Here is a 19,165-nt window from a genome sequence, read left to right on the forward strand (position 1 = left end):
CGTATTCGATGGGCGGGCGTTACAACCTTGAAAAGCCAAGTGATACGCCCGCACCAGGAGCATATTGTCCAGAGAAAGTGAGGCTCGATCATACCCCAGCCTACACTATGGCAGGAAAACACGATCCTAAAATCAGTAACGGTACACCCGCTCCTGGAGATTATTGCCCCGAGAAAGTACGACTAGATCACACACCTTCCTACACTATGGGTGGCCGATACGACATACAAAAGTGCAGTGATACACCAGCTCCTGGTTATTATTTCCCAGAGAATGTTAAACTCGATCACACCCCTGCTTACACTATGGCTGGAAAACACAACCCCAAGGTGTTGAATGACACACCTGCTCCGTGCGAATACTATCCGGAAAAAGTACGTCTAGATCATACACCAGCTTTTACTCTCACTAGTCGCAAATATGTGAGTCACCCTGACAACACACCTTCGCCTTGTGCTTACAAACCCGAAGAATGTAACGTTGACCATTCACCTGCTTATACTTTTGGCATGAAGCCAAACTCAGTTGTAAGAAGCGAATCACCAGCACCAGGACAATATCAATTCGAGAAAATTAATTTGGATCGAGGACCAGCCTACACTTTTGGCGTTAAGGTGACTCGTAGCATAATCAGTGAAACCCCAGGTGAGACTTAATGAATATGCATTTAGCATTCTTGTATATAGATTTATTCTGGTAGCATGTTTATTGCTGCAGTGTGCTCTTTATGTATGTACGTTTATTCTTATTTAAGTAACTTTAATTTAGTGTAGCCAGTACAAGCTAACCGCAATTAGGCTATTATTCTATTAAATATTCAATATCTACACATGTATATATGTATACTTGTATAAAGAATTAGAATGATTGTTTCATCTTCGTAGCACCCACTGCATACGAACCAGAAAAGCACAACCTCGAACATGCACCAGCTTTTACTTTTGGGTTAAAGCCCAAGGACAAGCTTGTTACGAATGTACCAGGTAAGTTTTTACTGCTGTTATAAAAATCATAAAAACTGTATATGTATGTACTTAAATACATACATAGATACAGAGTTGGGCATTATTCGAATAAATTGTTATTTAGATAATTATTCGAACAAAATTTTATCCGTAATATAATTATTCGCAGATAACTTATTCACGAATAAATTATTCGTGAATAAATTGCTTCCGAATAATTTATTCGTTATTTTATTCGTTATTTTAAATAATGAATAAAAACTCATTTTTAACACATTGAGCCACCTTTTACTTTTACTTGTATTGTCAAGGATTGTGAGTTAGCTGAATTCTGTTTACTATTTTATCAAGAATACTAGCCCATTCCCTTTGGTTTCGCGGCACCTGATAAGATTTTTCGCGTTGGCCAATGCAAGAATAGCGTTGAAAACCAAATAAGGGTAAGGTAAAAATTCTTAATTTAGGTTGAACAACTAAAGAGCAGAGCCCTTCTCACACATATTTCTGCCAAAAAAATAGTGCTCTGATGCTATATGCAAGAAAAAATTCCTTTCAATGTCGTGAGCTTTACCGATGGTCTTATTTCCACTTATGAAATCTTTTCTAAGCGTGCGTAATCTTATTCTATGATCTTACAACTACAACATTGGTCCGATGCGTCAACTTCTAGTCTTATGTCACGTAGGCCAACAAAAGTCGATATAAGGAAGCTGAAGAGCACAGATGTGCGTTTTCTATTATAGGAGAGCCAAACATCCTCGATGTAAAATTTCGCCATTGATATACCAACAGTGGTCTTTCTTGGAAGGATGCGGTCGAAACTTTCCTTGCTGATTCGCCACTTTTAAAATATCCAAGAGCTGGTTTCCTTGAGTCTTACTGCTGCAGCAATGACCGCCCGAGCAATTTCATCAAGCGGAGGTAGATGCAAGGTCGCATTTAGGGTGTATGACGACGTGAGACATCGTAAATTCGTATAATATAAACATAAAAAACAAAGTAGTCCAGATATATGGGGTTTCTAATGATTTCGACTGCAGCACCATTATAAATTGCAACCTGATTGCACAATAAATAGGGATTTTCTAAATAACTCAACTGCAGCGCCACCTAGCGGGTCCATTTTTCGCATAAGTATTTTTCATCGTGCAGGTAGAACATATTTTGAATTTGAACGAAACCAGTTTATAAATACGGCTTTTATAAATAACTCGGCTCCATCGCCACCAAGGAGTTTTCTAGTAGCCTTTAAAAGGACTTTATGCGCATGGAATAACCTCCTAAAATTTGACTTAAATCTATCCAGGGGTTTGAGTTAAATCGCAACAACGAGAACGGTTATCATTTTATACATAAATATATGTACATATCTATATACATAAATTACTTGTTTTATTATTATTTTATTCGTTATTCGAATAACTAATGAAGATAATAATTATTCGAATAACGAATAATATAATTTATCCGTCATTCGAATAATTTTTTTTGAATAAACAGAATTATTTATTATTTACGAATAACAAGAAAAACAATTTATTCATCTGTTATTCGTCATTCGAATAAATTTTGCCCAACTCTGCATAGATATCCCTTTGAGTTCCTCTAATCATTGCTTAGATACATACATCAAGAACGATAGAATACAAGATTGCGCATTCCCGCAGATTGACATTTGTGGCAATGGGTAAATAAAGAATATGGCGAAGAACAATAAGTTGACAGTTGTGAATTTGCAGTGAGAAAACGTGTTTTCTTCACGATTCACCAATTTCTCAAGCCATCTTTGAATATAGCAAATTAAGCACAACGTTAACAAAAAATATACAACCACTCTTGAAATGTGTTCAAAAGAATAGGTCTTATTAATTAACTATTTATAATTTTTGTGTTTGTGATAATAAAAAAGTGAAAAAACTGCATTTGGGGGCTTTACCCCTATGGCTGCTGCAATTCAACACACGACACGACAGTTTTATAAAGTTTTTATTACAAATAAAACGTTTTTTACTTTCTAAACAACAAGTTTGTTTACGTATGCCATAAACGTTAAAGTCGGCAAAATCAAAGTAGCGGTTTCGGGAATGCGCCACCTTCAGTTCATTAAACCATGTACATATGTACCAGGGTTGTTGCGAATATTATTCCGAAATAAAAGTCCTTTCCGGATAATAAACAAACCGCTTATCCAAATTAAACAATTCATTTGATACCAAACTTGTATAAGCGGTTTGTTTATTATTAAAAAAGGACTTTTATTTCGAAATAAAAAATATTTGGCCAAGTTAAACTCGTAAAAAAATTACTTATTTTCGGTCCCTGAAAATTTTTTAAGTCGTACAATAACCACGCCCACACCCCATATAACGGTGATTAAAAAAAAAAAAAAAACTACAAAATGGCTTAACTGCGTACTGCATCGTCGTTTAAAGTACAAAATCGCGTTTCGTCGTTCTGCAAAACCGCCTAGCTGACATTTTTTGCCAAAAATTGGATTTACTCACACAAGCTCTTGGCTCAAGCCTTATCCATTCGTCCTGAAATATACTAGCCAGAAATGCGATTTATGCAACCTAGCATACGCGGTTTTGCATTTTGTTGATACGCGGTTTTGTACTTTAAACAACGATATGTAAATTCGGTCCTTAATGATACACTATAGGAAAATCACAAGATTTGAAATGACACAAAAAACCGTCGAAACACGTAAACTTAACATTGAGTCGAAGATTATGGATCTGTATACCGTTTTTCAGAATCAGATCATTCTCGCAAGATATTAAAAATTTTTATGGAAAAAAATTCAAACTTTACAAGGAAAAAATTGAAAAAATTACAAATCTTTTGTAATTTTTTTTATTTGTTTAATTATTAAAGCCTGTTCTTTTGCCAAAAATTAAGGTACTAGCGATGAAAATCGATGAAAAAATAAAGTTTTGAATGGTCAGATGAAAACGCGCAATCATTTTTTTATGAAATAGGAGGAAATAATCTTACTCATACGCCATATCGTACTTGGCCGTACTCGTCCATGGCGTATGAGTAATGTGACCAACCGTACTTCTTTCGGAATTACAGTACGTCTTTTGAGCCGTTGTACTTCGTACTTCGAAGTACAGTCAAATGTACTTTTTTGCAATATTTTGTACTACATTTTAAGTCGAGTTTTCTTTAACTGATTCGAAAAATTCTAAAAGGTTAGTCATCTCAGTTAAAAAGGGTACTCGTAGATCAACACATATGTATGTAAACTAGGACTGTAAATCACTTCACATCTGTAGCTGACAAATTTCATTGTAAGTGACTACTCAATCAATAAAAATTAAAACGTGTTTAATGTCCGGTCCACATAGAACTTTCGCGTTGACTTTGGCGTTGGCAATGAACGCTTGGCGCCGAATGCCTTGACCACTAAATTAACATACTACGACGAATTAATATTGGGTTGGTCTTCCCTCCCAGGACTCGTATGGCCTCATTCTTGAAAAATAAAATAAAGAGCTTTATGAAGGGAGATGTTCAAAGAAATTTTCGATTTATGAAGTATTCTTTATTTTTTATACTACTCGGATTTCACAAGGAAATTTAATTTATATTCTTATAACTCGAGTCTACATATCGCGTACTTTCTTCAAAGGTGTACTAATTCAATATTTACCTTATCTTGTCAGTTTAAGTTTTTCAAATAGGTTTAGCTCCAATAGCTTTTATTTAACACCAAAATTGTAACATTTAAGTTTTTTATCAATTTAAATTAATCAAATTTTTCAAACATTTAACAGTCACATAAATTTTATTTTAACTATATTCAATTCTAGGTTTTGTTCGAAGAAACAGTTCAAAATTTTCGGACCCTTATACGCTAAAATTGCTTTTTACAACTTTTGTTCGTTCTAGGTTAGAGTATGCTGCGTTTATTTGGCGACCTTATTTCCAATTTTCTATTAATAGGATTGAAAAAGTTCAAAAAGTATTCTTAAAATCTGCCCTTCGTTCTTTAAAATTTTCTGATCCTATCCCTTCCTATCATTCACGCCTGCTCTTAATCAACCTTCAGTCACTTGTTTCAAGGAGAACGATTCTCTCTCTGTCGTTCGTTTTTAGTATCATTAATGGTACAATTGATTGTCCATCTTTGCTTGAAAGGATTCACTTTCTAGTCCCTCTCAAGACACTACGCAAGTGTTATCCCTTCTACCCAGATAAAGTTAAGACTGATTACGCGAAAAATGCTCCTTTGGCGCGCGCTCTCCGTGATTTTAATGAGATCTCGAATTCTGTCAGTTTAGATTTCTCTTTGTCTAAAGATGCTTTTATTTCATCGTTATATACAGTTTTCTGATTAAGTAGTACTATTTCCAATTAGCTCAAATATACTTACCTTATAATTAATCGCTTTAAGTAGTCAGTAAGAACCTTGTTTCATTGACTTTATGAATAAATAAATAAATGAATAAATGAACATGAGACAACCCCACTCAAATATTCCCGGCAGTAAACTTTCCTAACCCTCTTTATTTTGATACCCATATTGCAATATTTAATTTATCTTATTAATTCAAATAAATAAAGATTTTCTAACAGGTGGCAACGTTCCCCAAAAAAAAATTTCGGCTGTGAGCCTTTTGAAACCTCTTTATTTTGACAGCCATAGTGCAATATTTAAATATCTAAAATTCTTGGGTTGGCTTCTGTTGCTCTTATAAAGAGCCCCCATATTAATTTTTCTTTAATATCTATAATGTGCTGACATCGGCATGCAAACATTTTATTATATGTATAGATTTTCGGAAAATGGGCACGACACCACCTACTTATGCTCGGTAGTACTTTATCGATTTTTACCGAGCCCAACAAATTTATTTAAATATATCATTAAGTCTAATTGAGCATATTATCGAAAATGTTGAAAATCGAGACAAACCCCCGGCTTTTCATGTACATAGTTTTAAGAAAGGTGAATAAAACTATATTTAATACGTGCGCCGGGAATATAAAGTTCGGCTTCGCCCCAACTTATACTTCTTTACTTGTTTATTAAAAAATTCGACTTGTTGATTTGGTACACTGTCAACGTTGTTGTATTTTCTGCTTTTACCATTTCTCATTACTTTCACACTATTTATTTTTGGTTCTCAGGTCATGTACTTCTTTGAGCTATGAAATAGTTGGTCACATTAAGTATGAGTAACATTTTTCATGTTAAAGTTTGAACTTTTTTCATTCGCAAGGCAAACTGAAAATGAAAAAAATTACCTAATCTAGAAAACCGGCATGCAGATCTGAAATCTACGACCCAATTAAATTCACGTGCGTTTTATGTCGTTTAAGCGCCTCTACAGTGTTATATGACTTTTTCACATTAAAAAGCAGTTTCAGCAGTGAACTGGTGGGATTTTTTTTTCTTGTTTTCTAAGTGGTTAAAAAGTCGATCCAAAATTAGGTAAATAACCATATCAAATGGACATAATGTCTACCATTTTAAAGAGAAGTAGGTGGGAGGGTCCCTTTTGAAAATGAGCTGGGCTTTGAAAAGCTTATTCAGTAGTCAATGAAATATCGAAGTTTTCTCATATTTTAAAAATAAAGTTACATGGGAAGTGAGCGGGGTTATTTCTTATTTAGTGCAGATATTTTACTAGCGACAGCCCAAAAACAATTTTTAATTTATTTATTTAAATTTTTGCTCGGTTTATCGTGTACACTAACGTACGAACGGTCAGACAGACCGACATGGCGTAGTTGCAAAAATCATCTAGTTCTAATTGATGGTAACTCCCATTGACGAACTTTGGCGACATACATAGGAAATGATTCATTAGGCCTCATTGGTAGTGGTTTCTACATAGACGCATTTAGTTTTCAACAGCTCTCTTTTATCTCATCAAGTATTATGTACATTTGTATATACAGACATACATATATCAGCGTATTTGTTTCTGTTTAATTTTTTTGTTTTTTAATTTATGTTTTCACTACATTCAAAGCACCTGGCCACTATCGTCCTGAAAATTGTAAATTAGATAATCCACCCGCTTTTACGTTTGGTCTCAAAGTACAGCCCATGCCAGGTAAGTGAAGCGTGAGAGCTACATATGTACATATTTCTCATTTGGATACAGTCATATGTAAATATTTGTTAATGTAAACATGTATTTACATTTCGCATGCTTGCTATCTTATTGTTTTTTGCTTTGTGTCCGTTTGTAAACAATTGAAATCCCACCATCATGCCTGTTTTTGTCGCATCGCTTATTCAGCTCTTCCAAAAGGTGCTTATGTGGAAGACCGTATTTTACAAAGGCGTGAACGGCGTTTAGCAAGTCCCGGTAAGTAAGCTTTGGCTATATACCTATAACTATGTGTGTGTGTATGCATGTTGGTAGTATATGTGCATTAGGGTGGTCCTTAAATGTAGCAAACAAATTTTTACATCAGATTTCCTATGCCTCACCCCTACGTCGATGCTACTATATAGTCGAAGATATCACATATAAATTTTCGCCTCGATTGGATTCGGTTAAGGCGTGGCGCACCGTGGTATTACCGATTGACCACCCTAATGTACAAGCATTCTTTGGATTTATGTTTGCACTATTTTATTTGAGAAGCAAATCAAATTTTGGTTTAAAGATCGCATTTTCATGGCTTTTTTGCGGCAAATATTTCAAAATGTATAAAGAGTTTGGCAACACTTAATCACACAACTATGTATGTATGTATAGGTTACCGGCCAAATTCGATCTTAGGACAAACTAGTTTTGCCTAGGCTTAACTAGATCAGGCCCCACAGTATTTTTGCGTATAACACCTTCACGCGTAGGCGGCCTTTGGCCGCGCTTCAAAAAAATAACCCTCATCAGTCCAACTCCAGGTACGCAGTCCACTATATTGTTGCGTCCAACTTGTTTCCGCGTTGGACGGATGTATCGGAGCTGGGAAGAACTAATTTAGCTTAGGAAAAACTAGTTTGTCCTAAGATTGCGTTTGACCGGTAACATATATATCTCCTACATTTACTGCATATCGTTTTATGGCATAGCCACCACATACCAGTACACTTAACATTTTTTGTTTAACACTTTTTCACTGTAGTTCGCACCAATCAAAATCAAATTGCACTTAACGGTGTGGATGAAAATTCCACAACAACGGTTACAGTTACCGAGATCCGTGGCAATGATGTCAAATCCACCAAAGTGGTGGGCGAGCAAGATGTTGTTGATGTTGTAAGCAGTCACAAAGAGAGCAAAGCTCTGCGCAGGCACAACGGTAGTATTACTCAAGCAAACACCACTGCCACCATGCAACAACAACACACCACCAGTGGCGCACTAAGCAATGGCACAGTAAATCTAAAATCGAACACAGGCAATGCAAGTTCTAAAATGATCACTACCACCACCACCACTACCACAATGCGCTCAGTTGCAAACGGTGTGCAGGACAAGGGTAAGGAAACTCACACCGCCCAAGGAAAAGCCGATGCTGTGGCTGCCAAATCAGCCGACGCTGTCACCAAAACGGTGGTCCGTCCGGACGGCACAACTGTCACAACGACAACATCTTCGAAAACTGCAACGGTTAAATACGCTGTGGAGGCGAGCTCCACACACGAAAAAATTATAAGGTAAAAATAAGATTGCTGACTTGTGCAGTATCCATAATGAATTGGACAAAAAATTTATGTGAAAATGTTAATGAACTTATCTTTTATGTGCGAAATTTCGTATGCCTATAAAATTTTATTTTTCTAGCGCGCCCACTAACCCATCCATCCATTTCATCATTTGTATATTTTCTACTCATCAGCCTAATTCGTATCTACTCACCTGTTTATATATGTACATTAAAGTTTTAAAAACAAATGTTTTTTTACTCCAAAACAGCTCCTAATGTCTATAAAATTCCCACCGTCTTGGGTATTAGTAAAGAAGGTCCTATACGTTCGGCACCGGCCTTCACAATGGCTGGCAGACAAAAGCCACAGCTAATCCCTGCACTCTTACTTCCCGGTCCGGGTGCCTACGATGCTGAATACACAGTTCTGAAACATAAGCCACCCATGTATACAATGCGCGGCAAATTCAAGTACCCCAGTGATGAGCAACATAAACCTGGACCAGGTGCACACTGTCCCGAAAAGGTAATACGCTATCATTTTACATAATTTTTTTAAGTTGATATATGTGATTAAATAGTTACTAACATCTGCCATAGTATCAGTTGCATAGATCACCGCCTGCACCGTCATTTGCGATTCATCATACCCCATATTTGGGCCAAAGAAAAGCTTATATCATTCCACGTATATATACTTGCACAGCAAATCAATTTCCACAGTGACGAAATTCAATATTGCTTGTTAATTTTGGAACGATTTGGATACATAATTTTTTTTTATTAAAACCTTTCTCATATTAATGTATGTACATCCATTTTTGCTTGTGTCTGCTGAATGAAATACCAAAAATACCGATTTCCAAAATTTATGTACTCTGTATAAAGAATGGACACGAAAAAAACTAGTCAATTGTGTTTACTCATCACATACACGTATCTAAACAGTAAACATGTACTTTTGTGTGCATATATTTTTGTCACTTGGTATACCATAACAACTTTTGGACTTCCCTGCAAAAATCGCGACTACTCCATGCATGCATGTAAAGAGTACTCCCGAAGGTCCAAGGAGTACTCTAAAATTAACCACAATTCATATAAAAAATATGGTCCAATTAACATTGCGATGTCCTAGGGCAGGACCATGTACTCCATCTCTGCATTACATCAGAGTAGCACAAAACTACTCCCAACATACTCCAATGACATTATCGTTATATTTTTTCGTTTGTACACGCTTTTGTTCTTCACTTCGCAGATGCTTTTTTTTTGAAATTAATAAAAACCAGAAACAAAAATTAAAAATTACATGTTGCCTCTGACGACATTCGAACCCGAACATGCTGGGAGCTAAGAACTAACAGCTAGCATCTCTACACGTTCAGCTACAGCCAGACATACAAATGTACTTTCAAATGCTTAACTTCAATCACATGTCGTTAAAACACGAGCAGTGATCGGGTAACAATAAGCTGGTGCAGAGACACGAGTTGGTCCGCTACAGCATGACAGAGGAGCACTTTTGTAAGTACTCCAATATACCACAAATAGACTACATGGTCCAACGATTTTTGCAGGGTTACATGAAACCATATTTTACTACGTTCCAAATGTACCTAAAATAATGTGATTGTACCGAATGTACGTTCAAATTTAAGAAGCTGAAGAGTAGGTACAATTCAACCTAGTTTTACATCACTATTTCGCACCACACATTGGTTGCGTTCATAAGACGTAGCTGTTTAGCTCATCTGCTACGAAACTGCTGGCAACTGTTGAACCCAACAATTATGTCTTAGAAAGGGCTTGATGAATATGCTGCCAAATGAACAGCTGATAAATGTAAACAAATGAAATTGCAACAAATAGAGATAGTTGCGCCGATACTATTTAGAATTCAGCGCTGAGCGGCCGCCGTGTTGAAAAAATCGTTCAATGTTACAATGAATTAAACAGTGTAAAATTATATAGCAAACATCTTAAAAACATATTTAGAAACGTAGTATTATTATAAAATATTTTAGTTACTTGATCACGTCAGTAATATAAAATACAATAAGTTTGTTTGCAACTGCCACCTAAAAAAGCGCCGTTAAATTTAATATAAGCGGCACAATTTCCTTGTTTTTTGTTATTTTTTCCCCCCTAATAAGTACTTGGTGTGGCAAGCCATATGCCAGTGCGGCACGAGAGCAAAAAATTATGACTACGGGCTCCACGGTGCAGCGAACAAAGGTGGCGCCGTCAGTGGTACCGCTACTTTGGTTTTGCCGATTTTGACAGTTGTGGTAACTTGTAAATAAACCTTTGTTTACAAAGCAGCGAAAGAGAAATTTGAATTATAAATGAAAAATCAGTTTAAATCGTGTTAATTTGCAATTTGTGAGTGATTTTTGAGTTGAAGACTGCGTAAACACTAATACAATGAAGTGCTGTGTGTTAAATTGCTACAACCGTCAAGATGCAAGAAGCGTAGATGCAAGTGCAGCGCTGTGACGAATCGGTGCATTTTGTGTACATAGGTATTGTGACCAACTATTTCATAGCTCAAAGAAGTACAGGTTAGGTTGGCTTAGGTTAACGCCGCGAACCGATTACGAGATTTCGAATGCAGCTTATCTCGATCCCTGAGAGCTCAGTGTTTGTTCAGAGGTGCGAGCCAAAATGCTGTCATTTTAGCCTCGGAAAGGTTGGACAGTCTAAAAGGAAGTGTGGCGATGATTCTACTTCATCTTCCTCTTGACAGCTGATACTAAAGGATCAGCCGAATGAATACCAATCGCACAATGGTCAGAACCCCCATAACTAGATAGCCCTTGAGTGGCAACGTGTTTTAAAGTGCCCTATACAAACATTTGCTGCAGCTGAGAAACGCCTTCTTTTTTATGTCACAAAAGGACCGGGTTTCCCTTAGCCTAATAGCAGTTCGTGCTGCGACAATTCTGTCTGCAATATCCGCAGACGCCGTGTTCAACATATGTATGTTAAGTGCCAGTGTAGGTGTGGTTCCTAATGCTCCGCTTATTCCTGTTTTACAGGTGTAGCGTTCTTAAGTGAGTTCCACTAGACAAGGGGTCCTTGAAACAATATAGGCTTAAATCTGGTTTCCTAGAGCTAATGAATTAATTTGGGCGAGAGACCCGACCTTTTACCGATAGCCGTACAAGGCAACCGACACCTTTCCTACATTTTCCTCAATGTTAGGCTTCCACGACAGCCGCCGTTGATCGCCCACCTAGTTCCCTGGTTCAGGTAATCTTGAGCCAGATCAAAAAGTGTGAATAGAAATCGTCCCGTAACCAAAAGTTCCACATCATCTACATAGGCGATTGCCCGACAGCCCACTTTTTCCAGTTCCTCTAGAAGGTCGTTTACAACCGCAATCCAGAGCAGGGGAGAGAGAACACCGCCTTGTGAAGTGCTCTTAGTGACTATGTACTGAGTGCAGACGCTTTCCCACTCCGCCGCGACAGTTCTGTCACAAAATAAGCTTATTAGGTTGGTTTCAACCCCCATATTATGAATATACTTGACTTATGCCCCTGGACTGACGTTGTTGAAGGCCTCCTCGATATCGAAGAAAGAGCCTACTGAATAATCTTCATGCGTGAAGGCTTCCTCTGACCACTTTACCAAGGTCTGCAGGGCGGTATTCACCGACCTTTTCTTGCAATAATCATATTGAGCTCTTGAAAGACAGTCACGGGAAATCGCGAAGAGAATGATAGGCCTAAAATCCCTAGGGGAAACATGAGAGTCTTTTTCGGCCTTCGGGATGAACGCAACACTGACTACCCACCAAGTCCTGGGGATGTACCCGGTCCTCACGCAGTTCGCATAAATAGGATCCAACCAATTGCATGACACCATCAGAGCCCTTTGCAGCTGCGCAGGTATGATGTCATCGGTTCCCGGCGACTTTAATGGTTTGAACAAGTTTATCGTCCAGGCCATGTGGCGATCGGTCAGAAGATCGGAGAAGTCCAGGACCTAGGGGGAGATTCTGTAACCAGTTAGCGAAAATTCTGGAATCGCTATCGCACTTTTTGACCCAAAAATATTTATATCATGCATCAAAAAGTGCGATAGCGATCGGAAAATTGTCGATAACTGGTTACAGAATCTCCCTTCTGAAGTAAAAAGTATCACAAAGAAGTACATTTGACTGTACTTCGAAGTACGAAGTACAAGACCGAAAAAAGAAGTACTATACTTCCGAAAGAAGTACGGTTGGTCACATTATACATAGGGCACGGCAAAGCCGTTCCCAAAATGTTTCTCTATTATTATATTAACAGCATTTCCTCATAATGATTTTGTTTCTGCTCCACGCAACCTCCATTAGCAAGTTAACTTATCAGTCCCGCAGAGATGCTGCTGCAGTTTTCTGCAGCAGCCTTAATTGCAAAGCAATGGAGTGTTCTAAAACGTTTGCTGAAGCAGCCTCAATTGTAAAGCAATGGAGTGCACTACAATGTTCACTGTTCTCTAATATATTAGGTGAAAAATGCAATATTTTCGCATTTAGCAAAATTAAAACACGTTTTTCGCAGTAAAGTGAACTGCTTTGGCTGTTTCAACTCGTTCTTCTTTTCGCTCTATTCTTTGTTTACTTGTAGTACACAAATGTCAACACCCAGGACGGCGCAATCTTGTATTCTATCATTCTTGTACGGGCTCTATAAAGCAACATAAAGCTCTGTTCTGTCCCGATTTAGCATTGTGCCATTACAGCCCCTTCGGCATGAACTGGTATGTCAGTCACGGGGTATATCTTGTTCAAAAGGACCACAACCTACCAAGCTGTTCAGTATTGCTACCCGTTGAAAATTATTGAAAGAAAATAGATAAAAACGAAAGAAGGCATCAAAAAGTTATCAGAATTTCAAAATTAATTCAATAACGGATGTCCGTATCCTAATGGAAGGACTCAAATGTAAATTGTGCCATTTTGTTTATAATGAACATAATTGAAATAAGTTTTTTTGTTTAATATAGTAAGCTTTGTGAAGAAGATGAGAAAGCAAAAAACACTTTTCGTAGATTGTGTAATAAGTTGTTATAATAATTTTCAGCTGACCAAAATTTGTCGTGTCCATTCTTTACTTCAGATCTGTATTGTGTTAAATCACACATATCTAATGTCTATATGCGAATATTTCTATTTTGATCATTTTAGGTGAATCTTTCACACGTTCCAGCTTACAGCTTTGGTATTAAACATTCGCCCTACATTGGACAACTTCACGAACAACGCGATAACAGTTTCTCGGGCATATGTTGAAACTCAAAGCTTATTCGCGCTGGTCATCAAAACTCCAAGACGGTTTACTTCAGTTACAACTTCACACAATAACACGAACTAACCTAAGTTATACTTTTAACTGTTCTAACTATTTTTTACGCTATTGAGTTTGTAAATCCTTAACAACGTTTTGTAAAACTATAACTATTAAGCAAAAGTTCGAATAAAAGACATATTTTAAAGTTATATTTATTCTTTCTCTGTTTTATTAACTAGCGAGCCAAAATCTTCTTTCTAAACTCTCCTAAACTTTATTTTGGTCACTTTTTTTAACAAGTTACTGCATTTATTTACGGCTGGAAAGGTGTTGTTTTGGTTCTTCGCATCCTCTTAATGTGTCATTCTTTAAGATTCCATAAAAAAATTACACTGCGGGACAATTTTATGGCAATTCAAACCGGCCCGGACTTTGCTAATATTTTCAGAAAGTATACATATCCAGTAATAAATCACTCGATGGATTTGCGAAAGTAAGTTCGTATTTTTTTACCTCCCTTTTATTAGCTCGGGATGTAACTATGTAATATTGATGCGCCTAAAAGATGCAGCGATTTCTGTTCGCAAGTTACATACCTGATGACAGTACGAATGGAAATTATAATAGAGGTTTTAGTTTTTTAAACTATAATTTTATTATTTTATGGCCTTCTAAAGTTTCATATCCCGTCCTAAGTAGTTTTCAAACAAAGTAAAAAATTGCTAAAATAAATGTCTGAGCGAAATTAAAGTAAATTTACATGGGAAATATTTTTTAATTTTAATTTAATTTAATTCATCAATTAGAGTACAACTCAAATAGATTACTAAATGTAAAAAGTAATAATTAACAATATAAATGTGTAAATATAGAAATATAGAAATATAGAATAATAGAATAATAGAAATATAGAAAGGAAGAAAAGATGACCCCCAGATCTTTCTTTTCATAAATTTTAGTGAAGGTGGCAGTGCCCAACCTATAATGATAGTCAACTGTCATTTTACGTCTACCGCAGGACATATACTGGCATTTACCAACGTTGAGAGGTGAACAGTTAGCATCACAGTAAACAGTTTCCACTTAAATTAAACACAAACGAAATTTTATTTTTAAATTACAATAATGTTAGATATATTTAGTTATTCTAAAATAATTACAAACTTGAACTTCATAAGCTGCTATATTTTGGTGGGAAATATTTCTTTTGGTTTGTTTCGATTTCACACATTCCTAGGCAAACAACTGATTTCGAAAGATGTTTTCACTCTTCCTCTTCTTCTTTCCATCGTAACACAGAATACCTAAGTTCGATTCTTGCGGAGCGGAATGCGGGAACGTAATCGAAATGCACAATAGGGCTGATTACAGAGGAGGGTTTCGTAGAATATTTTAACCCATTAGCTCCAACCTGAAAGGGTCGTTTCGAACCATATCTCAAGAAACTCCTCAAAAACTTCACCGCTAATCTGCATCTCTTTCTATTCGCATTTTGCTACGAATCGTAAAAATAGCATGCTGAAATCCGAATCGTATTTTCGAACTTTCGAAATTCGTAACAATGCCATACCCAAAAACGAACGAGTAAGAAATTAACAGCTTTTTTGCGTAATTTTGTACGAAATAGATAAAAGATGTAAATCAATGCGTGTTTGAAGGAAATATTAGTGGTGTTCATTTAAACAGATAAATTTTCGTTTCGTATATACGTATATTTTGATCCACTGCTTTATATAAACGAACAAAAAGGAATCTCTGTTGCCCTTATCAAGAAACTTGGGTCCGGTTTAGGTATTTGTACAATGATTTTCGGTTGCTGTGTCCATACGCACACCCCGAATCTAAAAACTTTTACATACACGTATAATCAAAGGATTAAACTTTAATTTAAAATAAATGTTTCAAATTTCCGAGCAATGGTTTATTAATAAATTCGGTTTGCACTATGCACTTTTTTGTAAATTTTGATGCGGGTTCTGCGCAAAAATACTGTGGATGGCGTAGCCGGAGTTATATGCACAAGAAATGTTGTATGCCTTTGACATGCGGAAGCCCTTCTTCTCCGGCAACACAGAAAGGAGAATTATACTTAGTAAGGGTTATAATCCCTAAGCGCGGCCGAAGGCAGAAGCAAATGCAACAGATGGTGGACCCCACAAAGTACATGTTTTCAATGGCTTGGAATAAGCTGTTATTGCGTTAACTGGATTGAGAACCAGTTCTTCTGGCATTGGAGGTTGTGGTTGAACAATTTAACCAGAAGCTCACATAGATGCGTCCATGGTTACTAAGCCCGACAGATCCGCATAGCTTTGTGAATTCACTTCCATAGCCCTCCTCTTCCTCTGCTGCTATAATTGCAAATGGAATAGAATCCCTCGTTACCTTCAAAATATGTAAAATCAAAAAATTTTGCCATAAATAAGCACTTGATGAATGTTTTTTTAATTCCTTTCCACTTTGTTTTACTTCATACAAACAACTTCGAAAAACAACTGATAGCTGGAAATGCTGCACAGGTTTGCGCAAGGGTTGCAGCATGTAGATTTTTCGTTTTTCGTAACGTAGCTACGAATTACGAATTACGAAAATTCGGGTTCCCGAATAGGGGTGTAAATTTGGAAGTTCGTTAGAGGACTGATGTGTTCTAAAAAATTATTCTTCCGAAAATTTTACTATGAGACTTCTCAAACAAAAACTTGATGTCACCAACGTCAAAGTCTCTAACAAATTTAATTTAAACAAGTAAGAAAGTCTAAGTGCGGGCGGAGCAGAACATTAAATACCCGGCGCAAATACTAAATATATGATGTTCACCTTTCCGAATGCTACCGCTACATGGTAAGCCGGGGTGTATCAATTTTGAGTAAATTAGCGTCCTTAAATTTCAAAATATTGACGTTTCAAGCATTTCTAAAATTTACCGTTATATGAAAAGCCATAATTTTAGTCCGATTTCAGTCATTTTCATAGTTTTGCTTTTAGCAAGCACAATAAAAATACCGAGTTTGGTACAAATTAGTAGAACGGTTACCGAGATACATATATGTGATCATAAGTGGGCGGTGCCACGCCCATTTTTCAAAATTTTATTATAGACGTATTTCCTGGTAAGGAATTGTTGCAAGCAAAAATTTTGAATAAATTGGCTTTAATATTTACTGATTTATCGAAGATTTCGTATTTCTCCAAATTACCGTTATATGAGATGTGGGCGTGGTTATTGTCCGATTTTAAAAATTTTCGGCCATTTGGTATCCTGTACCAAGGCCAATAACTGTGCCAAGTTTGGAAGAAATCGGCGCAGCGGTTGCCAAGATATACACATGTAACCATAAGTGGGCGTGGCTACGCCCATTTTTAAAAAATTTATAACATTCTTATTTTTCGTCTAAAAATTATTGTAAATATCAATTTTGAGTTAATAATCTTCAGTAGTTACTAAAATATCGCAGTTTTCGTATTTCTGAAAAGGCGTGGTCTGGAGGTAGGCGTGGTTATTGTCCGATTTTGCCCATTTTCAATACCATCCGTCCTACGCCCGAAAGAAGTACACGTACCAAGTTTCGTTAAGATATCTCAATTTTTACTCGAGTTATCGTGTGCACAGACGGACGGACAGACAGTCACCGCTTAATCGATTTCTCTGTTCATCCTGATCATTTATGTATACATTTGTCTATATCTTTCTCGATTCGTTTTGCCTGTTACAAACAACCGTTATGTGAACAAAGTTATAATACCCTTGTGCACAAGTGCGCTCGGGTATAAAAATCTATGCCAAGACGCCACCAACAACAGCCAAACTACATAATTCTTTTTTTTTGTTGAAAAAAAAATCGTTGGGGTGTTATTCCTTCCCTCCTTTTAACCGACTTCAAAAAAATTAGGAGGCTATCAATTCGTCAGAATATTTTTTTTTTTATATGATACCGTTATGCGGACCACGTTAACCGATTACTATAATTCTTTTTTTTAAAGGAAAGGTGGTACCCCATACTGTGCTGTGGTGGTTCCATACTTATTTGGTTTAGATCCGATCATTGGATCATGAAGAGATTAACGTTACTCTTCAATTTTTATATGAGAATTGAAAACGTTTTTTGCTTAAAAATTACTTCTTTTATTTAATTTTTTCCTAATTTTAATTTCCTTGGCGAATTCTTCTCAAATATTAAGGGTACTCATTTAAAAGCTCATTAAACTCTCGCAAACTGGGCAAACTGTGCAATTTAAAACCCTCGCAAATGAAATGTCAAAATTTGTATTGAAAGCTATTTGCACAAAAAGACTGCTTTTACACAGTTCAAGTATTAAATTCAATTCTGCTCGCATATGGGAGAGAGGGGGTGAGAAGAAAAGGGACGAGTACACATGCGTCTGTACCGTCAAGTCGTTTCAACTTTCTTGCTTTGCTTTTGGCATTTTCGTTGCTTTCCATTTAAAGAACCAAAAACTTGAATTCAACAGAATTGAAACGTGTAAAAGCAAATAGAAAACGCAAAAGAGAATGGGCAAGAATTGCTTTCAAGTACTTGAAACATGTAAATCGGGTGAAAGGGCAAGTTTGCTCGGAAATTTTGACGCGCAAATTTGCGCAGTGTGATGTGCAACCCTCAATTAACTATTTTGTTTACTTTCATTTTGAATTGTGCTCAACGCTTTTTCGTAAGACTTAAATATTTTCTTAAATTCGAGTTTCAATTGTTCAACTTTTTAAATTAACATTGTCAAATAATTAAATTGAAATGAAATTGCACAGAATATAAAATTGTCCTCATGAAACAAACTGCGCAAAGTTGCCTAATTGCCCAAATATAAAACTTGCGCGAATCGATGAGTACCCTTATTATGTTTCTTTACATACAATTTTCATCTTGAATGAAATGCATGTGAATATTCACTCACAATTGGAAATCCAATTACTTCAAGTTAAAAATATAGTACGAAATGTTATGTCGTTCCGCTAGGTATACCGCACTATGCGGCCTAGTTGGTCAACTTTGCCGCGCAGCGTCGCTTCGCGTAGCTCCGCTGCACCGTAGTGCGGTATGCTCCATAAGAATACATGCAAAGAAATACATGCATGTAGTGTCGTGTCGCGTCGCCTAGTGCGGTCGTAGCTTTAAACCATGATACAATAACTACAGGTCGTAGCAATTGTACAAAAACAACATTTACCGTTGGTATGAACTCCTTGTGTCATCAACATCTTCTTTATCTATTCATATTCGTATGTATATGTATACCCTGCATTCCAGGATTTCATAGAATTCTGAAAGGTTTCACAAATTT

At 36.5% G+C, this 19,165-nt stretch overlaps 1 protein-coding gene and 1 long non-coding RNA gene across 2 annotated transcripts in view; both read left to right on the forward strand.

Moving 5' to 3' along the window:
- The window catches only part of LOC118740393 (DNA-directed RNA polymerase II subunit RPB1), a 58,021-nt gene extending 49,074 nt beyond the window's left edge, over nucleotides 1-8,947 (forward strand). Inside the window, 6 exon segments of the mRNA XM_036471910.1 lie at nucleotides 1-645; nucleotides 885-983; nucleotides 6,953-7,036; nucleotides 7,226-7,294; nucleotides 8,061-8,595; nucleotides 8,855-8,947. The exon segment at nucleotides 1-645 is cut by the window's left edge and continues 12 nt beyond it. Coding sequence (XP_036327803.1) covers nucleotides 1-645; nucleotides 885-983; nucleotides 6,953-7,036; nucleotides 7,226-7,294; nucleotides 8,061-8,595; nucleotides 8,855-8,861 — 1,439 coding nt within the window. The 3' untranslated portion in view covers nucleotides 8,862-8,947.
- A 4,258-nt stretch (nucleotides 8,948-13,205) lies between these two features.
- Nucleotides 13,206-14,079, forward strand: LOC118740394. The gene is made up of 2 exons (XR_004993127.1): nucleotides 13,206-13,524; nucleotides 13,768-14,079. It is a non-coding gene; the product is annotated as an uncharacterized LOC118740394 (long non-coding RNA).
- The last annotated feature ends 5,086 nt before the right edge of the window (nucleotides 14,080-19,165 follow it).

Source organism: Rhagoletis pomonella, unplaced genomic scaffold (assembly GCF_013731165.1).
Source record: "Rhagoletis pomonella isolate Grant_MI unplaced genomic scaffold, Rhpom_1.0 Rhpom_scaffold_00006, whole genome shotgun sequence".
In the NCBI taxonomy this organism is placed as follows: Eukaryota; Metazoa; Arthropoda; class Insecta; order Diptera; family Tephritidae; genus Rhagoletis; species Rhagoletis pomonella.